The sequence below is a fragment of the Mustela nigripes genome, chromosome 1, assembly GCF_022355385.1.
Source record: "Mustela nigripes isolate SB6536 chromosome 1, MUSNIG.SB6536, whole genome shotgun sequence".
Taxonomy (NCBI): Eukaryota; Metazoa; Chordata; class Mammalia; order Carnivora; family Mustelidae; genus Mustela; species Mustela nigripes.
In genome coordinates this window covers 73,831,500-73,851,142 of record NC_081557.1, presented here as the reverse complement: position 1 = coordinate 73,851,142, position 19,643 = coordinate 73,831,500, and the positions used below count along the sequence as shown (strand labels likewise).

Genomic DNA, 19,643 nt, shown 5'->3' with positions numbered 1-19,643 from the left:
GGAAGATTCAATAAATATGGTGATGCACCTATTGCAGTAAATTAAAGCTGCTCCCAGAGAGTTCATATCCCAACAAACAGATCAAACTATACATAGCGAAGCTTGCAGGACATGGGTTGGGCCCCTACAGTTGCAAATAAGGCAAGATAATTAGGTGCTGGGCTGTCCGCTGGCTGATGTTTCAACGGATAGTTCAAAAATTTGTCTCATGGACATAAAATCTTTAATGGACACAGAAGCCTTTTCTTTAGCACTTCTATTTAGTTTCTTTCCCATACACTCTGTGTAGCCAGAAGCCAGCATGTAAGTCCTCCTTTGCTAGGTGCATTTGATTTTTAATATTTCAATCAACATTTCTTGTGAAAATGTGTGTATGTTGCAAAAAATAGGTGAAATCATGAAAAAATGCTAAGGTATTTATTATAGAGATGGGAGTGCCAAGCTTCAAAGAACTGTTTTGTGATTACCATTATAGGAAACTTCTGGAAACCTGAGCCCACCATATTATTCCCATATAGTTTTTTCTCATATTTCACAGTGTCATGTCATATGACATGGCAATATATTTAATATTAAATGCCTATGATTATTGTTTATTCAATTACTACTTCATATACTGTCTATCCTTCTTTATATATCTGATTTTTAAAATGTAATTATTCACTTTGGGAAAAAGAATTAGTCATTTATTCTTACATTTCATAATTTGCTTAACAATATTGAGGAAATATCTACTGTGTGTCATACCCTGGGGATCAGGATTACTTTCTAGGGAGGAAAAGAAGGCCAATGAACAAATGAATGAGATAGTTTCAGATAGTAATAAGTGCCATGAAGAAAATAAAGTAGGGTGAAGATAAGATGGAGGTGAGATAGGAAACATTAGATAAGAAGCTGAAAAATAAATAAGGAGCCAGCCAGCCACATACATATTATGGGTAAGTTTTTGAGGCAGAGACCATCAGTGGCAACATTCCTAAGTGTTGATGAGTTAAGCAGAATTGTGGAACAGAACAGATTCAGGTGTGGTGGAAGCAAAGTAGAGAAAGAAGATAGAGGAGGAAAAGGTCCGGTCCGTAGGTGCCAGATGACAGAGGGATTTGAGGGCAATGGTGATGAGTTTAGATTTTATCTAAGTGTGATAAGAAGTCACTCTGGATAACACAAGAGAAAAGTCAAAGGAAAGAAGCCACTGAAAACCAGAGAGCAAAAGTGGAAAGGAATCCCTCAGAGACTATAGGAATCTAGTGGGGAAAATCTATTTAAATACTTGAAAATGTTAGTGATCAGCATTAATGCTAAAACTGCAACACCTTTGTAATAACATATTGGTAACAAATGTAAATTGCAATGATTCAGTAAATCACTTTTCTAATGTCTTATTGTACTGGTGCTGCTTAGTTGAAGTTGTCAGTGTAGTTTCAATAACAGTGTTAGTCTCTGAGAATGTTTTGCGTACCAGTTTCTTGAAATCTTATTGAGAGTGTGGTCATTTTTCTACTTATGTTGTAAGGAAAACAAAGCAAAACAAAACAAAATGACACTATCCTTCCCCTACACCAGTCTTATAAAATTGGAATTTCATGAAATTTATCCTGGTAGGTATAATTTGTGAATGTGTGTTTGTCATTGGAACTCTGTCTCCTTTGTGTTAAATGAGGCTAAGTGATTGGTTTAGAACACTGAGTTGTGAGCTAAAATGACCTGTGCCACTTTTGGTTGAAGCATTTAATTGCCAATGTGAGACTCTCCATATCACCCTGTTTAAGATGTTTAAAGAACTCTGTGCTTCTTTTTAGAAAAACACAAACACTTCTCAGTCAATTATCACATAAATCAGGTGAAAGGTACATTAGCCGACAATTGCAGGTAGTAAAGCAGGCATAAACATTTAATGTAGTTTTACATGAGTTGAAGTTGTGTACACTGTATATATTCCAATAGAAAAATAATACTGTCCATCCATCGAAGGTGATCTTTCTGAAATGGAAAATAGATATTTGAGAGTCTATTGTACAAGTTGCAAGAACAAATAAAAACAATCATCTTTTTTATTAAAAACTTCAAGCAACCCAGATGCTATCCTGAAATTAATTTATTAAACTAAATTAAATAAATTCTAAGAAAAAATGAGTTAAAGAAATCCTACAGGAATTCTATAAGGGGTGCTAAAATATGCAAAGTGCCATGTTCTGCAAAACTTTATATAAATCCAATATTGGGTTTATTGTGTATGACTTATTATAATTCTGCAATGCAAATTAAGATAAAAAATAAAGCATGGGCTTTTAAATCTGTTCACTATCACTATTCACTTATGAATAATTTATAGATATTTTTGTGGCTTATGTTCCCAAATATACCATGAAGTGAATTTGGAATTATTATTCCCAATGACACATAATGGAGAAAGAATAGTCTTAGGGGTATCTTGATGGCTGCTGCTTTATACTCGGACGATTTTTTGCTACACAGCTGTTAGAAAACATATACCATTACGTAATGTACCATTAAGAGTTTGGCACAGACTGAAAGATGACTGCTGTCAAATGGTGACAATGAACTTGGTACAATCCTGATACCACCATCTAACTCATTTGGGGAAATGGAGACAGTGGGCTCTTGCAGAGCACTTAAATAGAGCAGTACTGGAGGTTGGATAATTTGTAGCAGATGTTTCATATAATGGATGGATTACAGGGAGAGTGCCTGTAATACATACTACCTCATCCAGTGGGATATGATCGATGCTGCTTATTAGCTTGACTTAACATTCTGTGAGCTGAGATTGTGAGACAAATATATGAGCTTTGATTTACTGATACATACAGATCGAGTGATAAAAAGTCTTTGAAACAGTGGTAAGGTATTTCAAATGAAGTTTACTAATAACTGCTCTATTTCTTGAGTTGCCACAAAAGAAATAATTATATGAACCAATAACTTACTGAACAAAACATATAATTCAAAGAAACTTGTTTTATGCCACAGTTTTCTGTGATGAATGAATACTTAAATTAGCCTAATCAGAATGCTGACAAATGAGAAAGCTAATGCATTGGTATAGATGATTAACTTATGTGGTTTAAAAAAAAATTTCCATTGCTTAAAATTTTGTACTTCTGACTGGAATATTTTAAAATCTAAGACATAATTTTAGGGGAACCTAAAAATCATTCATACTACTTTGTTTCACTTTTTAAGAATCTACGTATTTATTTTACAAATATTTCCAAATCCTTTAGTGTCCTTGGTGGTTTATAAAAGCTTTGTATCCTTTATTTTAATTCTTGCATTGTTTCATTATCAACTAAACTGAAGGTATGCAAAATTCTATGTAAACATTCATAGAATAAATATATTTTAAAAATATTGAATACTGTGATTTAAATCGATTTTATAATATGTACTTGGTGCTCATTTTGTGTGATACCAAGTCGGTGACTATTAGTTATGCAGATACCGAAGCTAGTTATTGATACAAAAAAAAAAAAAAACCTTAGAATGGGCTCATCTACACATTTCTAGAATGAAATATAATTTGTGTATTTGACTTTATAACCTTTTTTTTTTTTTAAACTCAGTCTTTTTCTTTTGATTCCTTTGTATAACTGTATTTGAAGCCCTGCAGCATTTATTTCACATTTGGGAAATTCCTTTGTACACTAAGATAGCTATTGCCTTTTGCTCCAGGATGGAAGCCATCACAATGGAATCTTCAATGCATGTAAATATGTGTTAATATAAACAACCCACTTCAGGAAAGTGATGCAAGATTTCATTGCTTCAGTTTACTGAATGCACTGAGATGGCCCTGATGGTGTTTCAGTTTATCCTAATGACAACAAACCAGCAGAGAACACAATTATGCCAAATCTATCAACATGCCAATTTGACCCTGAGGAAGGAGAGGCAGTCTGCTCCCAATCACCTTTAGAATGTATTATCAAATTGTAAGCGAACAAGACGAACAAAAATAATCAGAATACTATTGGATATTTTAGTCAATGATAATAAAATAGGATTGAGTTTTGGAGAAATGTATACCATTTCCCTGCACATACATACCATAAAGAACAGTGATTCGTCCCTTAACCTTAAAGATTAGGGCAATAAAAATTCTTTTTCTAATTAAAAATATCAACAATAATATCTGCATTTACTGAGAAGCATTCTACCATTTAAAATCTCATTTCATTCTCCTACAAAGTCTGCAAATTAGATATTATATGCCTACTTTTGAAATGAAAAATCCAGAAGAGGTAAAATGACTTGCCTATGGTTATTCAGCTAGTGTCAGAGTGAGATTGAAATCTGGGCCTGGGTTATTCTTATAATGCTACACTGTACTGGCTGTATAAACTCGTTACCATCACGGTAATTTTAAACTACTTGTGTCATTTTTAAATCAGGCTTTTGAGATTCAACTAACATTTATTGAGCACCAGCTATAAACTAGGTCTAGTGCTAAGTGCTCTGGTTGCTCAAAGATATTGCTTTCCTAAATGAAATGCAAGCACAGCAGACCTTTCTTTGGTACTTTTTATACACCTTAAGCTTATGCAATTTTATTTTCTCACTGAATAAATAACCTTGCAGCTGTCGCTTTTATATCTCAGCTTTTCAATGCCTGCCCACTTTGAATCTTACAGTGGTTATTTTCTATTTTAATAAACTGTTTTTATAAAGCTGGAAGCTATCTTTCTCCCTTTCCCCCTGAGTGTTTAGGTACCCAGCAATGATCCAGAAGTTTTGGAAGGTAATGTCTACTTACATACTCAATCAATAACCTAAGGTAGAGATCCATGTGCTCATGACTGCCAATCTTTACATATAAGGTGTCAGACTAGATTTTCCTCATACATACTAAGCAATAAAGTTAGACACACTTTAGTTTTGAAGAGTGAAAAAAAAAAAAAAGGAGGAGAGACATTTATAAGAAAGATTTTTTACCAAGAATGATTCAGTTGTTTTTTGTTATTTTTCTCTTGGCTTTAACAGACATCATCTGCTCTTCAGTTTCTCTCCTAGTCTCTCACCTCAGTTGCTCTAACCCATTAGAGAGCTAATTGCCTTTGTAATTCCAAATTAAGGGGTACTTAGTGAAACAAAGGTATTACCTTTACCAGGTGTTTAGGAGGACAAAGTCTAATCTTCAATAAAAGTCAGCAAAAGTTTTCTTCAATCAGTGCTGGTCTTCTCTCTGTTCAATATTCATGGATTTTGTGTTGTTCAATGAAGACTAGGTTCAGAGACCAGGTTACATGTTGTATGATGTTAGACAAAATCAAGAGAATAATTAAGAATTGAGTATTTTGGAACATATATTGAAATAAAACAAGATTTTAAGGTAGGGACTAAAGTAAACTTACCAATTTTCCATTGTTTTGGAGGTGTGACTAGTATTGGGCTGACATTTCACAAATCTTTTGCTTGGAACTTGGGTTCTTGGTGACCACATATGGGTTATGAAAGAAAGGCAATGTAATATATATATACATGGCCTGTGAAAATGTGTATTCTAGGCTTTACATGAAAATAAGTTACTACCTAAAACTGAAAAAAAAATAATGCTAAAACAACCTAGGTAACAGTCATGGAAAACAAATGCATTCAGGAGATTTAAAAGGTCATGTGTTAGAAAGGATTGCTGCTTGATTTTGTCCTACATCTATAAAAACTATAAAAAGTAAGTAGGTGATTTTTCCAAACAGTTCAAACAAGTGAACACAGGTAGAATGTACTTCCAACATTTTGCCCAAGTAATACTGGTTAGTGTGTTTTGTACTGTTTTGTTTTCATGACTTTTGGCATGATTTACCCATGAGTAGGTAAGAAACAACAAATATCAGAGGTTTGAAAGACCAGCAGCAATGATTGAAATGAAGGTCAGGTGCGTTTTAAAGAAGCTGGGAGTTTTGTTCTTCCCTCATAATTGTGGCAATCATAAGAAAGTTTAAAATGAGAGAATAAGAAGAGATCATGCAGAAAGAGGTCTGTTTCTTTAATATTGCTTAGTATTCCTGGTGACATTTTGTCCAGAAGTGATTCTTTTCTACCAAAACTTAACGTGTTTGGATAAGAAGTCCTACAAGATGTCCTGAGAAAAGAATTATTAGAATTTGACATCTTATATGATTGGCAAGACATGAGGGTCAGAGGAAGTTCAGGCTTGTCAGTAAGCTTAGTTGTGATTTAGAGCAAAATATGCAAGAAAGTGGTGATTGGTAATGTTGAGGCTCCCAGTCATGTGGTCAAAGTTAAAAAACTTTAGAGGATTAGAAAGCATGAGGCCTGCCGTTTGAGGCAGATGAGAGTGAAAAAGAGCTTATTTGCAAAATGCTGTAGATTAACCTCTCTTTTTTACCCTAACAAATGACTTTAATCTAGCTCATGTATAAAAATTCTCTGACTCCTACACAGAACTTGTCACTCCATCCCTTCTTATAGGACTTTTTTCTTTCCCTTCAGTCTTTATTCCTTTCTTCTTCTTTCTCTTTTTTTTCCCCCTTTCTTCCTTCCTCTTTCCTTCTTTTCTCCCTCCCTGCTCTACCCTTTCCTTCTCTTTCTTTCCACCTTCTTTCCACAAATATATGTCAGGAACTATGTGTCCAGAACTACGTAGGTCCAGGGAATACAGTAATGAATAAAATGAAACAATCTGACAATTGATGATATTGATGGAAGGCAGAATAGTAATTTAAAATGTTTATTTTGAAATTAGTCTGTTTGGACTGTACTCACTATTCCACTTATTAGGGTGATGTCAACAAGTCCTAAATCTCCCCAAGCCTTAGTTTCCTTATTTACAAACTGAAACTAAAAACAGTATTCTTCTCATTGTTTTTATACGATATGCTAAATGAATAAAGTGAAATAATTCATATAGGGACAGTGTCTGGCATATAGGAGAAACAATAAATGATAATTGTTTATTATTATTATTAATGGGGCTTATAATCAGTAGAATGTGCTGCTCATACATCTAACAGCACTCCTTATATTATATTGTAAAAAGACATGTTCTTCCATGTCAGGGACACAAGTTATTCATGGCTAGCTTGTTCTTAGTATACTGCCTGCCACTTATTATGTGCTCTATAAATGTATGATATATGAATGAAATGTATGATGTATGAATGAAATGTATGATGAATGAATGAAAAGTGAGCAAGGTTAAAGGTAAGCAACCTGTCCAAGTTACAGACCATTTAGAGCTTAGGGGAGGTGAAATGGAACGTCTGACTTCAAAGTCCATGCTTTCCTTTTATACATCATTGCTTGCCTCTTTCCATCTACTGTAATTTGGATATTATACCCTATCAGGCCATTGAATTTGCCCTTGCCAAAGTCATCAGCTACTTTCAAATTGCTCAACCTAATGGAGATATTGGTTCTTATTTTACTTGTACTTGACACTGTTGCCTACTTTGTCTTTCCTGAAATTCTCTTTTTTCTTTGTCCTTATAACTTGATTTCCTTGGCTTTCTTCCTTGTAGGTTGCTGTCTCCAGCAGTCACTTCCCAATCTTTGTATATTCCTCTTCTTTTCAACTTTAGTTTTTCATGAGATTCTATCTTGAGTGTTTTTCCCTTTTCATTCTTTATATGCTATCTCTGTACTTTCATTTCCATCTGACTGTGCTCAAATCTACATCTCAACTTCAGTGTTTCTCTCCTAGCTCCATACCCACAAATCTGCTTGCGAACAGAGTATTTCTCTTTGGAGAGAGCCTTATCTTAAATGCTGTTGCTTTACTACCAATCCAATTTTCTCCTTACCTTCCAGACTACATGAAAAGCATGATCATTCTTAAGGGTGTTCATGTAATTTATCTAAAGCAGGAAAATTTTAAGATTGAAAGGGTTTCACTAATAATTACTCTAACTTGGAACTGTCTTGGTCTAACCGGAATGAATGGTCTCTCTGCCATTGATCACCCCATTAAACATCAAAACTGGGATTCATTCTTGACTCTTGCCTCTCATTTTTCATAGGCAATGAGCTACCAAGTTCTATGGATTCTCTCTCCTTCTTATTTTTTGAATATGTACACTCTTTTTAATCTCCATTATCATTGCCTTTTTTCAGACCTTTCTTATTTCTTGTGAAGATTGCTGCTATAGCTTCCTACTTGGTCTACTAACAACCACTGGTCTCACTCTCTGAAACATTCTCTGTAGTTTTCAAAATGATCTTCTCAAAGTGTATATCTATTCATGTCCCCTTCCTGCTTTTATCCTTTGATAGATGTCCATAAAAGTTAATCTCTCTACCATGGCATTAGTAGGCATTTATACGCAATCCTATCTCACACTTCTTCCTCTTGCATACTAGAACTCTCCTGGCATATAGTAGGCACTCACTAAATAATGAATAAAATCATCACTTAAATCAAAAGCCACACATCAAGAACTTATCTCAGGGGTGCCTGGGTGGCTCAGTGGGTTAAGCCTCTGTCTTGGGCTCAGGTCACGGTCTCAGGGTCCTGGGATCAAGCCCCACATCGAGCTCTCTGCTCAGCTGGGAGCCTGCTTCCCCCTCTCTCTGCCTGCCTCTCTGCATACTTGTCTTCTCTCTCTCTCTGTCAAATGAATAAACCAAAGCTTAAAAAAAGAGAATTTATCTCAATAAGCTTATGTAAATGTGAAGTGATAGTAAATGTCATTTTTATATTAAGATGGATTTGTAAGAAAAATAGCTTAGTCTGTGGGTCAATATATATAGTGAAGTGTGATTACCTTACAGTTTGTCACTCAAAAATATTTATAAATAAAATCCAGCTGATCAGAATTTTTCTCAAAATGTAAGTCACAAAATGAAGAGTTACACACAGCCTCAAAATGAAGAGTACTTGCTTCAAAACAGCAAAGTGTTCCTACCAAGAAACCTGCAAAAGCCTAAGTCAATTGACAGAAATTATTAGTGCCTAAAGGAAAAGTTGGCTTCTGGCAGTTCTCAGTATTTGTTGAGGGAATAAAATACACAACTTAGTCTCCATCAGTTGGTTGTCTGTATACAATAACAACTTATGTGTTAGTTTTGCTTTAATCATTTCCATCAATCAAGTCAATCAGTCAACTATTTCTTCAATGAACCAGACTAAATGTGGTACACAGAATCCAAACATATGATTAACAACAACAACAACGAAAGTTAATATCAAACTACTTAATACCAAAAAATTCTAATCTAGAAAAATAAGTCATTGGTATAAGTTATTTAGATAATCGTATCTAATACTAGTGATGGTAGTGATCTAAAAATTTCCACAGGGACGTAGGATATTTCAATAAGACACTGCATGAATAAGATCAGATTTTCTTTAAGAAGGAAGATATTTTATATATTCATTTTAAAGCTATTTTAATGTACAAAAGCAAACATATTAACTAAATAAACTTCATCTGCTCTAAAATTATTTATAAATTCGTTTACTATCACTATTAATTAAGATAAAAATTACACTGAAAATCTTTTTCATTGTCCTGTGATCCCCAAATGTTGGCAAACTCAGCTTTGCTTTTGTGACTACTGGCTCGTTTTCCTTCCACTAGAAAATTTTTTTTTTTTTTAATATTCTTTTTAGTCTAACACATTACTCTACCATATGAAGGTTTGTGTAATCTCCAAGTACAAGGTAATCGTGTAATGGTGAGAAGAGAAACTATGCAAACTCTATCTCCCAAAAGATACTTCTGTTAAATACTTGCATATTTTAAAGCTTGAAACTTTCAGAAGTGGCCAGATGCTAAAGTAGGCCAGTGCTAAGATAAGCATTTATTTCAGTTTGGAATCTACATGGTTCATAAGGGTAGTTCCATGAGAGACATAAAGACATTAACACATTAGTAATGTTTAATTCTCAAATCAGATTCTCAAAATAGAAATATGTTCAAGATTTTCACCTAAGCTTGAATTTCCCTTTTTATTGGGAAAGTTATTGTACTTGCATCCTTCCAAGGACAAAAAGCCGAAGATCCTCAAACTTTCCTCTCTTGCTAGAGAGAATCACTGAAAGTTATAGTTTAGACAGTATTTAGTCAAAAGTTCCAAACTGGTTTCCATCAGGCAGTAATTGATATCTTTAGGTTAATTTGAAAGCAAAATAAAACAAGTAACACTTCACAAGTAGCTAAAATGTAAAGTCTCTGCTGTTGACTAGATTTAAATCTAGCCAGCAACACTAGATACCACATGATGACAAGAGCTTTTGGTGGAAATTAAAATAGGAATATGAATTAATGATTACTTTAACACAGTAAACAAAATCTTCCAAAATGGAGTACAATAATTAAAAGACATTTCAAATAAAAAGCTGATAAAACCACTGAAGAGGTTCTAATATCTCAGATGAGAAAGCAGATTTAGATAACTTTGTTGTAATTGAAAAAAAAAATCTTAGTATCCTTTGATAAAGTCCTTTTTCTTCTTGTAAAGTAATACACAATTTAATAGGTATAGCAGGCTGGCTTCATGGCTCTGCTACCTGCACTGTCACTCAGGGTCACTAACTTCTCCATACTTCGATTAAGGTTCTGTTCTCACTGTCTTGAAATTCTTATGAAGTTTTGACCAAGGGGCTCTGAAATTTTAGTTGGCACTGGTTCTCACAAATTATGTAGCTATGCCTTTGTTGTCTTCTAGTATTGATTATTTCCCCTAAAAGACTGAAAGTTACCCAGCGAGCTTTACTTTTTTAGTGTTTCTCATGCTATTCCCAAAGATGCCTCTCACACTAGTGGCCATAGGACCACACAGAGGGCTCTTCATCTTTCCATCTACATGCCTAGCTCAGAGCTTGATACAGAGAAGTTACTGCATGAATGAATGAGTGAATGAATAACAAATTATCAATGTATAACTGTTGACTTATTTAAGCAATAAAATAGTCAAACTTTTAATAGTTTTATATTTGCAGTGAAAAGTGACTAGGTGGGTTGGGAGAGATTATAAGTAAAATATTTGAGGAAAAAAGCTTTCTTCAAAAGAAAAAAAATAGAATTGAATTGATGGAAAGTTTAAAGCAAATAAAACTGAAAGAGAAGTTGAACACCAAGTTGAATAAGAAAGGGTGAATGATTAAAAATAAATCTCTCAATAAATTACATCCTAAGGTGGAGTCTTTCTTCTAAATTTGATTTAATAAACATCAGATTCATTCTGTAAGTTGTAATGCAGGAAATGAAAATTGTCCAAGTTTTGAGAAAGAAGAGCATATAAGGTATGCATTTAGGAGGAGCCAAAAGATTATTGATTATTCTTTGGCTATCCCAAGAGTTCTTGAACTACTGTTTTATATTAATAAACAGAGTAATATGGATATAAAATTTAATGAAGAAGTGAATTTTTAAACTCTTCTGTCCCTGTGTGGAGTAAATAAAACTCTTGCTCTGATCCCAGTTACTGCTAAACACATTTTATTCTTTAAACCATGATAGTTTCCTGCTCTTATATTAGCTTGGGGAAACATATTTCTAATATTCATTTTTATAAAATAAAATAACAAAAAACTAACACTCCGTTCTCTGGAGTTTTAATATTGTGTTTGACAAACTCTCATATTGCTTGGGAGTATCGGTTCTTTACAGATCTTGTATCCTCCCGTGTTACTCTTAATGATCAATCTCCTTTGCCCTAGAAACATAATACAGTTCTATCTATCTGTAAAGAGGTTCCCATAACATAATCTAGCCCTACTTTCTGTTTTGTTGCTATAGCACACTTGAATAAGTGACTTAAATTGTGCACAGATGTCCAGGTGTGGCTTGAACTTCTCTTTGTATTTCAGCAAAATCAGTTATTTTAACATATTTGTTACTTCTGTTGTGGCTCTCCAAATTATTTGTGGTGCTGTGATAATGCTGGTTCACTAAATATTAAATATACAAGAGCAAATGATTTTATGCTTCAGATAATTAAAGGAAAATTCAATTTTTGGAAGATGACAAAAATAGTGGAAAAAAGGTGAATAATAGAACTGACATTCACAAGCAAAATGAAGAAGCAGTGGAAACAAGCATTTTGGGGAAATATAGCTTTAAAATAGTGAATGGGTAGAGAAGCGGGAGACATTACTAGTTAGGAACACTCAGATTTTAAGCAGGCATTGACAAGGTCTTAAGGCTACACACCTGAGCTCCAATCTGATGTTCCTAAGAGGCTTGGAGAAAATTTCAGGACTTGATAAGAGGTACAAAAGTATTTCAAAGACTATATTTAATGGGAAAGGGGATGATAAAAAAGTAGCTTCTATCAATCTTGAGGAACACAGATTTAATCTAAATCCCCACTAAAATAGAATTACAGGGTTATAGAAACTTATCCCTGGCCACCCAAGAATGTTCCTCATACCCAACACTGAGCGAAGTGAACTGCTGAGACAATCCATTGATGGTATTCTATAGGAAGATGTATGAGGAATTGTCTTTGCTCTTCCCATTTTTATGTGACATATACTTGAATAAATGCACTTTAAGGATTCTGGTGCTCTAACTGTAGCCATCATTAGAAAAACTCCATTTAAATGCTTGACTTTGGTCCTGTGGCTTGTACTATTAGAATTTCCCAGCTTTTTAAATCAATGAATGGGAATGGGAGAAAGAACAGCAGGGTAAAACTATTTTGAGTTTTATTTCACAACTCAACATGAGAAACTGCAAAAGTCAAGCATCCAAGTTCCTTAAATTACCAGGAGCTGTTAACATAAATAGTAAAAATAAAAAAGGAAGAACCAAAACCCCTAGTTAAGTTTTTAAATCTGTCTAAGACCAACCAGGGAGAAGAGGCAAGTTATTTTTACTAATTTTAGAGAAGTAAAGCAACTATGTAATAAAATATAGGTGACTTGATCGAACTCATTTTGAACGAAAGCTTGAGTTGAATGTTACATGAATATTCAGACAATAGAAACTTGCTTGAAATTTCTTTTGAGTGTAATTTTAACATTTATGCATTTTTGTCTTCTCCTAGGCATAAAGCCAAAGGCTAAAAGAGCAGAACACAAAAAGCTGAACCTGAATTATGTTCTAAACTCTGTTGAGTTTAATTTTACTTACAAAGCAGAATGTTGGTTTAAATTTGCTCCTTATAACCCTATAAAAATACCTAGTTTCTTGTTATCAGCCTCTAAATTGTGTTATCCATTTAGAAAGCTCCAATTTTAGGAGCATCATTCTAAATTACTAGTCAAGTGCTACACAATAAATACACATAATCTAAAATAGACCACAACAACAGAAGAAAGCAATTTTCAATAAATTTGACTGCAATATGGGGTTTGCAATTCCATGAACCTTATAACTTCAAAAGGCATAAAGGAAAAATTTTCATCTAAATGGGATACCATGAGGATGAGCACTTTAAAAGGTTGTTGTTTTGTAAAAGGGTAATAGAGATACACATTCTTGATATAAATTCAGAGAAAAGTTCAAATAACCTTTGGAATGGAACACACACACATCAAAAACTGAACAAAATGCCACTCACTCAGATACACACTAGTATCAAAACAATATTTTACTTGGATCAATAATGGATGCACTAGCAAAAATCAATAAACCTTTGATAATACATACCACTAAAACAAAGAGATGATAAAACTTACTATATGCCTTATGTTTCCTACTCAAGATTTTTTTATATTAATGAATTCTTAAAAACTATGATTGGAAAACACTTCACGTAGATAAAAGACAAATCTAAAATACAAGTTTTTGCTATGGATTGTGAATTTTATTTGCAGAGATCATGCAAGGAATCTTAGCATACAATACTCACATCACTCAAATGTAATTGTTTAAAATCAAAAAAAGGAGGGACAGTAGGAGAGATTCTGGTAATGTTCTAGCTGTTGTCTTGAATTTAGTTTCATGGTGTTTTCACATTTGATTTTTCACTGAGTTATACACCTGTACACAAATATTTTGTGGAATTTTCTGTAGGTATATTGTATCTCAAGCTAAAAAAAAAAAACAAGAAAGAAGAAAAGAAGAGAAAGGAAGGAAGGGAGAGAGAGGAGGGAAGGAAGGAAGGAAGAATGGAAGGGAGGAGAGAAGGAAAGAAAAAAGTGAGGGATGGAGGGAGGGAGGAAGGAAGAGAGGGAGGAAGGAAAGAGAGAAAGAATTTGCATGCTAGGAGCTACATTTCCCATACTGGGGAATAATGTGCTAAAAGAAATTTGTGCTACAGTCATTTACTTAATTCAAATAAGATGTAACTTTATAAGGTTGCAGAATTTGGCAGCCCAGTTCATAGTGGAAACCACTTAACTGTCATTTATGCACAGACTCTGTTTGATATTTTCATACTTAAAAAGTCTCTGTCACTGAACAGTTGCAAACGCCATCGTATTAGGCGTGCTGTTTTCCTGTTTGGGGAAGCAGAATTTAGAAGTTAGTGGAGGGAAAAAAAAATGCCTAGGGGTTCCATTAGCTTTGCATTTGAAAAACACATCAACACACAAACAAATTTTATCTCTGTAGTCCAAGTATCTGTGACTCAACTGTTTAAAATTTGTTTGGCATTAAGTTGGTGAAACACTAAGTGACCACTTACTACTAAAGGTGTTTTAGACCCTGCAGTTGGATCTGTAGGTTTTGTCTGTTACTAAGAAGCAGTTTTCCATGTAATTTTTCAAAGACAAAAGGTTAAGCAAAAATGACATATATTGTAAAATTGAAAGTAAAATGCACAGTCCTGATGTGCTCAAAGTCCATGCATTTAAATTCCTTTGTATGATAATTTATGGTGATCATGTCTTCAGACTGCACTATTAGCATACTCACCCCTAACCAGAAGTTCTGCCTCATCTGACACACTGTCTGCTGTGGTCTGTACCCTGCAGCCATATCTCCCAGCATGCATCAGAAGGATGTTCCTGATCATTAAATCTGCAGAGGATGCTTGCTGAAAGAGGGATGAAGTGCCAGTTTAAAATGTTGCAAATCTGCCTAGTTCAAGGTGGTTTAAGGGGAATTTTGTACATTCAGTCATAGGGCCTATTTTTGTCCTTACAATTTATATGACAACAATACAGAAATCAAACATGCCCTATTTTAAGAAAGACATGGAAGTTATGTTTTCAACAATTGCTAATAAAGAATTTGAACATTTAATATTTTATATAATGATTTAGCAGCTACCATATTTAAGAAATATTTAAATATCCATAAACATCCTATATTTAAAAGGAAAGGAAAAATAATCAGTGAGCCAAAATTATTGCTTTGACATTCTGAGACAGGCCTATACAGTGGCAAGACAATAGTTTTGAAAGGAATAGCAAATTGTGGAAATTATGAGAAAATAGCACTTAAAAGATTATCTTGTGCCACTTTATTAAATGATTGCTTTTGTAAGTACACTGTAGACAACAGGATGAGAGTGCACAGGTGAAAGATTGCTGGTCCCAAAGCCATGTGCCTTTACTTAACAAAGATTTATTCCTCCCATAACCACCACCATCAGGGAGTAAGGTCAGCCTGAATTTCTGTTAATCAATGTAGTTATAAAACACAAAGGATGTTCAAAACACTTGGTTTTTGTTGGGAGCAAGATGATTAGAACGTAGTTGAAGAACAACTGCAGTTAAAGAGATCAATAAGTACCAGGGAAAATGTCTTCTAGATATATCAGTTCATGGGATTAGTGATGATCGTAAACATTAGAATGTTGGGTGCAGGCTTTCATTACTTAATCTTGGCTTTCATTTACTCTATCCGAAAAGACAGATTTTTATGTGTGAGTGTGAACATCCAAATATTTGGAATCCACAACTCATAAGGTATTTTTTCAGATAATGATATAGCAAAACTCTAATATACTCTTCAGTTTTCATGTTGCAATCAAAAACAATTGGCTGGAATGAACACAGATGCATACAGTTTGAAATAACATTTTCAAAAAACTCAACACTTCTCTTTAACAGTTGTTGAGCATATGAAAGGATGTTTAATGCAAGCCAAAGAGAAGCACTTCAAATTAGAGATCTTTTCTTTTTTATGGAATAGGTGAATTACCTTAAAAAAAAAGGTGCATTTGTCTACTTAGAGGGCAGTATTCCAATAATTATTTGAGTTTAGTTGCTTGCATTTATTTTGATATAGACCAATGGGTCATACAAAAATCATAAAAGTTAGAGGAGTTTCTGGAAATTCTTTGGACTCTTTTCTCTTTCCTTAGAGTTTATTGGAAAATTTTGTGAAATCATTGAAGTTTTGGCCTCTCAAATTGTGTGTATTTATTTAAATGAAATGCTTAACCCTGTACTGTTTTAAACCACTTCTTTCTGGTATTTCACTTCTGTTTTTTTTTTCCTTCTTTACATTAGTCTTATGATAGTAACTCTAAGAGTATTGAAGTTTTCTCTCATGAAATAATTGTTAAGACGTACTCTGGTTTAGTCATTTACAAGGGAAGGTTTCATGTTGAGAATGCATTAAAATGTCATAGCAATTATTTCAAAGAATGTAATATTTATCCAGAGAATGTCCTATGCCACTAATTTCCTTAGGATAAGTTGGTACTCTTAAATTAATTTTCTCATCAATACTGGACTAAGTGTTTATTTCTTTCAAATCTGAAGAGGAAATTTATACTTTAAAACTCTTATTTAATATGGAAAACAAAAGCAAATTATAAGCTATAATTCACTTTCAAATTAACATAACCTAATACTTACAAGTTAGCTTTGATATATTTACCACTTTATGTGGTATGGGTCCATCTTAGGTGTGAAAATTTCTTTTTCCCCTTGGATTTCAAAGAAACTGTCCTAATAGGGTATTCAAATTAATCAGGAATCAATAGGCACACTCTGAACTCAGAATGGGGCCCATGTCTAATGGAAAATTCAAGGGGAGGTCCAAAAAATCAGAAGGGACTTTATTATTTCCAGAAATAATGCTTATGAAAGACTGTGCTTGCTGATTTTTGTTTTGTTGTTTTTTTATTGTCTTGTCTATTTTTCTCATATAAAAGACTGGCTGGGGTAGTTAAACAGTGGAAAATATGATTATAAGTCATTTTTCAGGCTCACATTTTTGAAAAATGTGATAAAAAATGTGATAAATGTGATAAATGATAAATGATAAAAATCACATTCTTAGGATTAAATAATTGATTGTCTTATTTTCCAGAACTTTTTCTTCCCAAATTATTGATTTCTTTTTGTCCTGGATAAAAGTCCTCAAACCTCTGTCCTCTCTGCTGAATTATAGTAAAAGAAAAACGTAATTGGATTAAGATGAGTCTTCACTGAAAATAACAAAAAGATTCAAGGAATTCAGGAGGGTGAGGTATAGATTATCTTTCCTATGCTGTCCTTTACTCTGTTCCTGCAATTACTAGTGTGCAATACTTTATTAACTGCCTGAAACTACATCACCATCTATCAGGAATAAAAAATCTGCAGCTCATTGCATTTCTGTCAATGTCAAGACTATCTGAGGAGTTGAAATAGTCTCATTTTGGCCTCATCCCTTCTCTTTTGGATTATACCTATGTTACATTTTTACAATTCTAAACAGGGGAGATTAAAAGTAAAATGAACGGATTGTGAACACTAAACCTAAATCACCCGTTCAGTAGATTCACTGATCTTTCAAGAGAAGTAATGAGAAGAACTCATGTGGGAACCCATTATACTTAATCTTGGTCCACAGTATGCAGTTCTTGAGAGAAAACCTCCACAATTTAGTGCACTTTTAATGAAATGGTTACTTAACAACAGATGCTTGCTTTCTTAAGCTTAAACCTCATTTTCACTTTTTCTGTCTTAGGAGTTAGTTTCTCTTTTTTTGTTTGTTTGACACTTACTTTATATCCCGTCTTTTCTTTGCTGCTTTTCTGGCTTTATGAATAAATAGAGTTACATGTTGCTGCAAATGAACTTCCCCATAACCAGTACTTAACATAATGCTCCAAGCATTGTGCACCTAGCATGGTGCATGCCACATAGAGGGAGCTCAATAAATATTTGTTGAATGGTTGAATAAAATGAAGACTCTTTATGAAATAGGCTGTTAGATTTGTGATGGGCATAGCACAATGCAAAGACTACTCAAGTCACTATATTGTATACTGGAAACTAGTGTAACATTGTATATTAACTGTACTTCAATAAAAAAAGAACAAAGAAAGAAGCTATATGTTCACCACCTATGAGAGCAGTAACATGGCTAAGTCATTTACATCTCTTGGTCACAAAGTCTCACTAGAGCAGTTGCTAGATTATCGTTAATTTTTATTTATGGTTTTGAAATAAAACAGGAACTGTCATCTTTCTACTCAAGTCCAACTCTTTATTGGCTTTCACTTTGACTAAATGTCCTGTTCATCCAACATAAGACTGCTAGATTTCCTAAGAAATGGAAGAACATATAACTTTACTGTTCAAAGTGTTTGCTGGCTCCTATTACCTTGCAGATAAAGTCTAATCTCCTCACTCCAATATAGAAGGCTCCTCAGAACATGATACTGCCTCCTATGACAGAATCCTGTGCTTCTATAAACTTACTCTGAAATTTTCTCATCAATGGGACTACTTCCCATAATTCTGCCTGTTGTTCTATTGCAGATGCTCTTTATTCTTTCTTTCCCTGAGAAAATACTTTTGGACAGCTCAAATGTTTTCTCCTTGGTAAAGCCTTCCTGGATTTTCTGGACTAGGCTTCATTAGTTCTACCATTGTTTAGTTATGCTTCAAAAGCATTTTGCTCATGTCTCTAAAATAGCACCTGACATTCTTGGAAGTCACCCCCAAGGTCTACTATAGACAGTCTCAGAACTGAGCTTGGTGCTAAAGTAACCAATGATCACTGGGTGAGCTGACAAAAATGCACGAATGACTTGCTTTCTTCCTTCTCTGTGCCTGACATAACTCTTCTCTCCCCTCTTTTTTGCTTTCAAAGAAGTTAGGATGGGAAATGAGAAAAAGATTGTGGAAAAAGACAATGGGAAAGGGTACCTAAAGAATATATACAGATTTTAGGAAGACACAGAATTGTGTGAATTCCTGCTCTCCCGTTTATAATTTTTTTATTAGCATATAATGTATTATTTGCCACTTATTAAATTTTTAAGTTGGGGAATTCCTGTATCATGTAGAACTTCTCTCACAGCAGCAATGTGATAATGCAAGTTAAGCCCATAGCAATATTTGGCACATAATAAGTTTTTGATATATGTTATCTGTTAAAGGGAACTATAATTACACTCTTAAATGAGACAAATCTTTAATTGGTATTCACTCCTTCAACAAATGTCTATCAATATTTTCCATAGATATAGTAAATTTTCTGGTTTTATATATATAGATATCTATCTATCTATCTGGTTTTATATATATATTTTCTGGCTTTATATATATATGAGATTATAGAGAGGAGATTATATACATTATATATATGTAAGAGTAAGAGAGGAGATTATATATATATACACATTATATATATGTAATATACATTATATACATTATATATATGTAAGAGTAAGAGAGGAGATCATATATATATGTATGAGATTATAGAGAGGCGATTATATACATTATATATATATATAAAATATATTCAGGTCTTCTGAATACATATATATATATATATGTATGAGATTATAGAGAGGCGATTATATACATTATATATATA

The 19,643-nt window shown here is 33.6% G+C and overlaps 1 protein-coding gene across 1 annotated transcript in view; it reads right to left on the bottom strand.

The window, feature by feature from the left end:
- CNTN5 (contactin 5) overlaps nt 1-19,643 on the bottom strand; it is a 784,689-nt gene that overhangs the window by 103,941 nt on the left and 661,105 nt on the right. Inside the window, exon 14 of the mRNA XM_059391830.1 lies at nt 14,787-14,907. Within this exon, the coding sequence (XP_059247813.1) occupies nt 14,787-14,907 (121 nt within the window). The remainder of the gene's footprint in view (nt 1-14,786; nt 14,908-19,643) is intronic.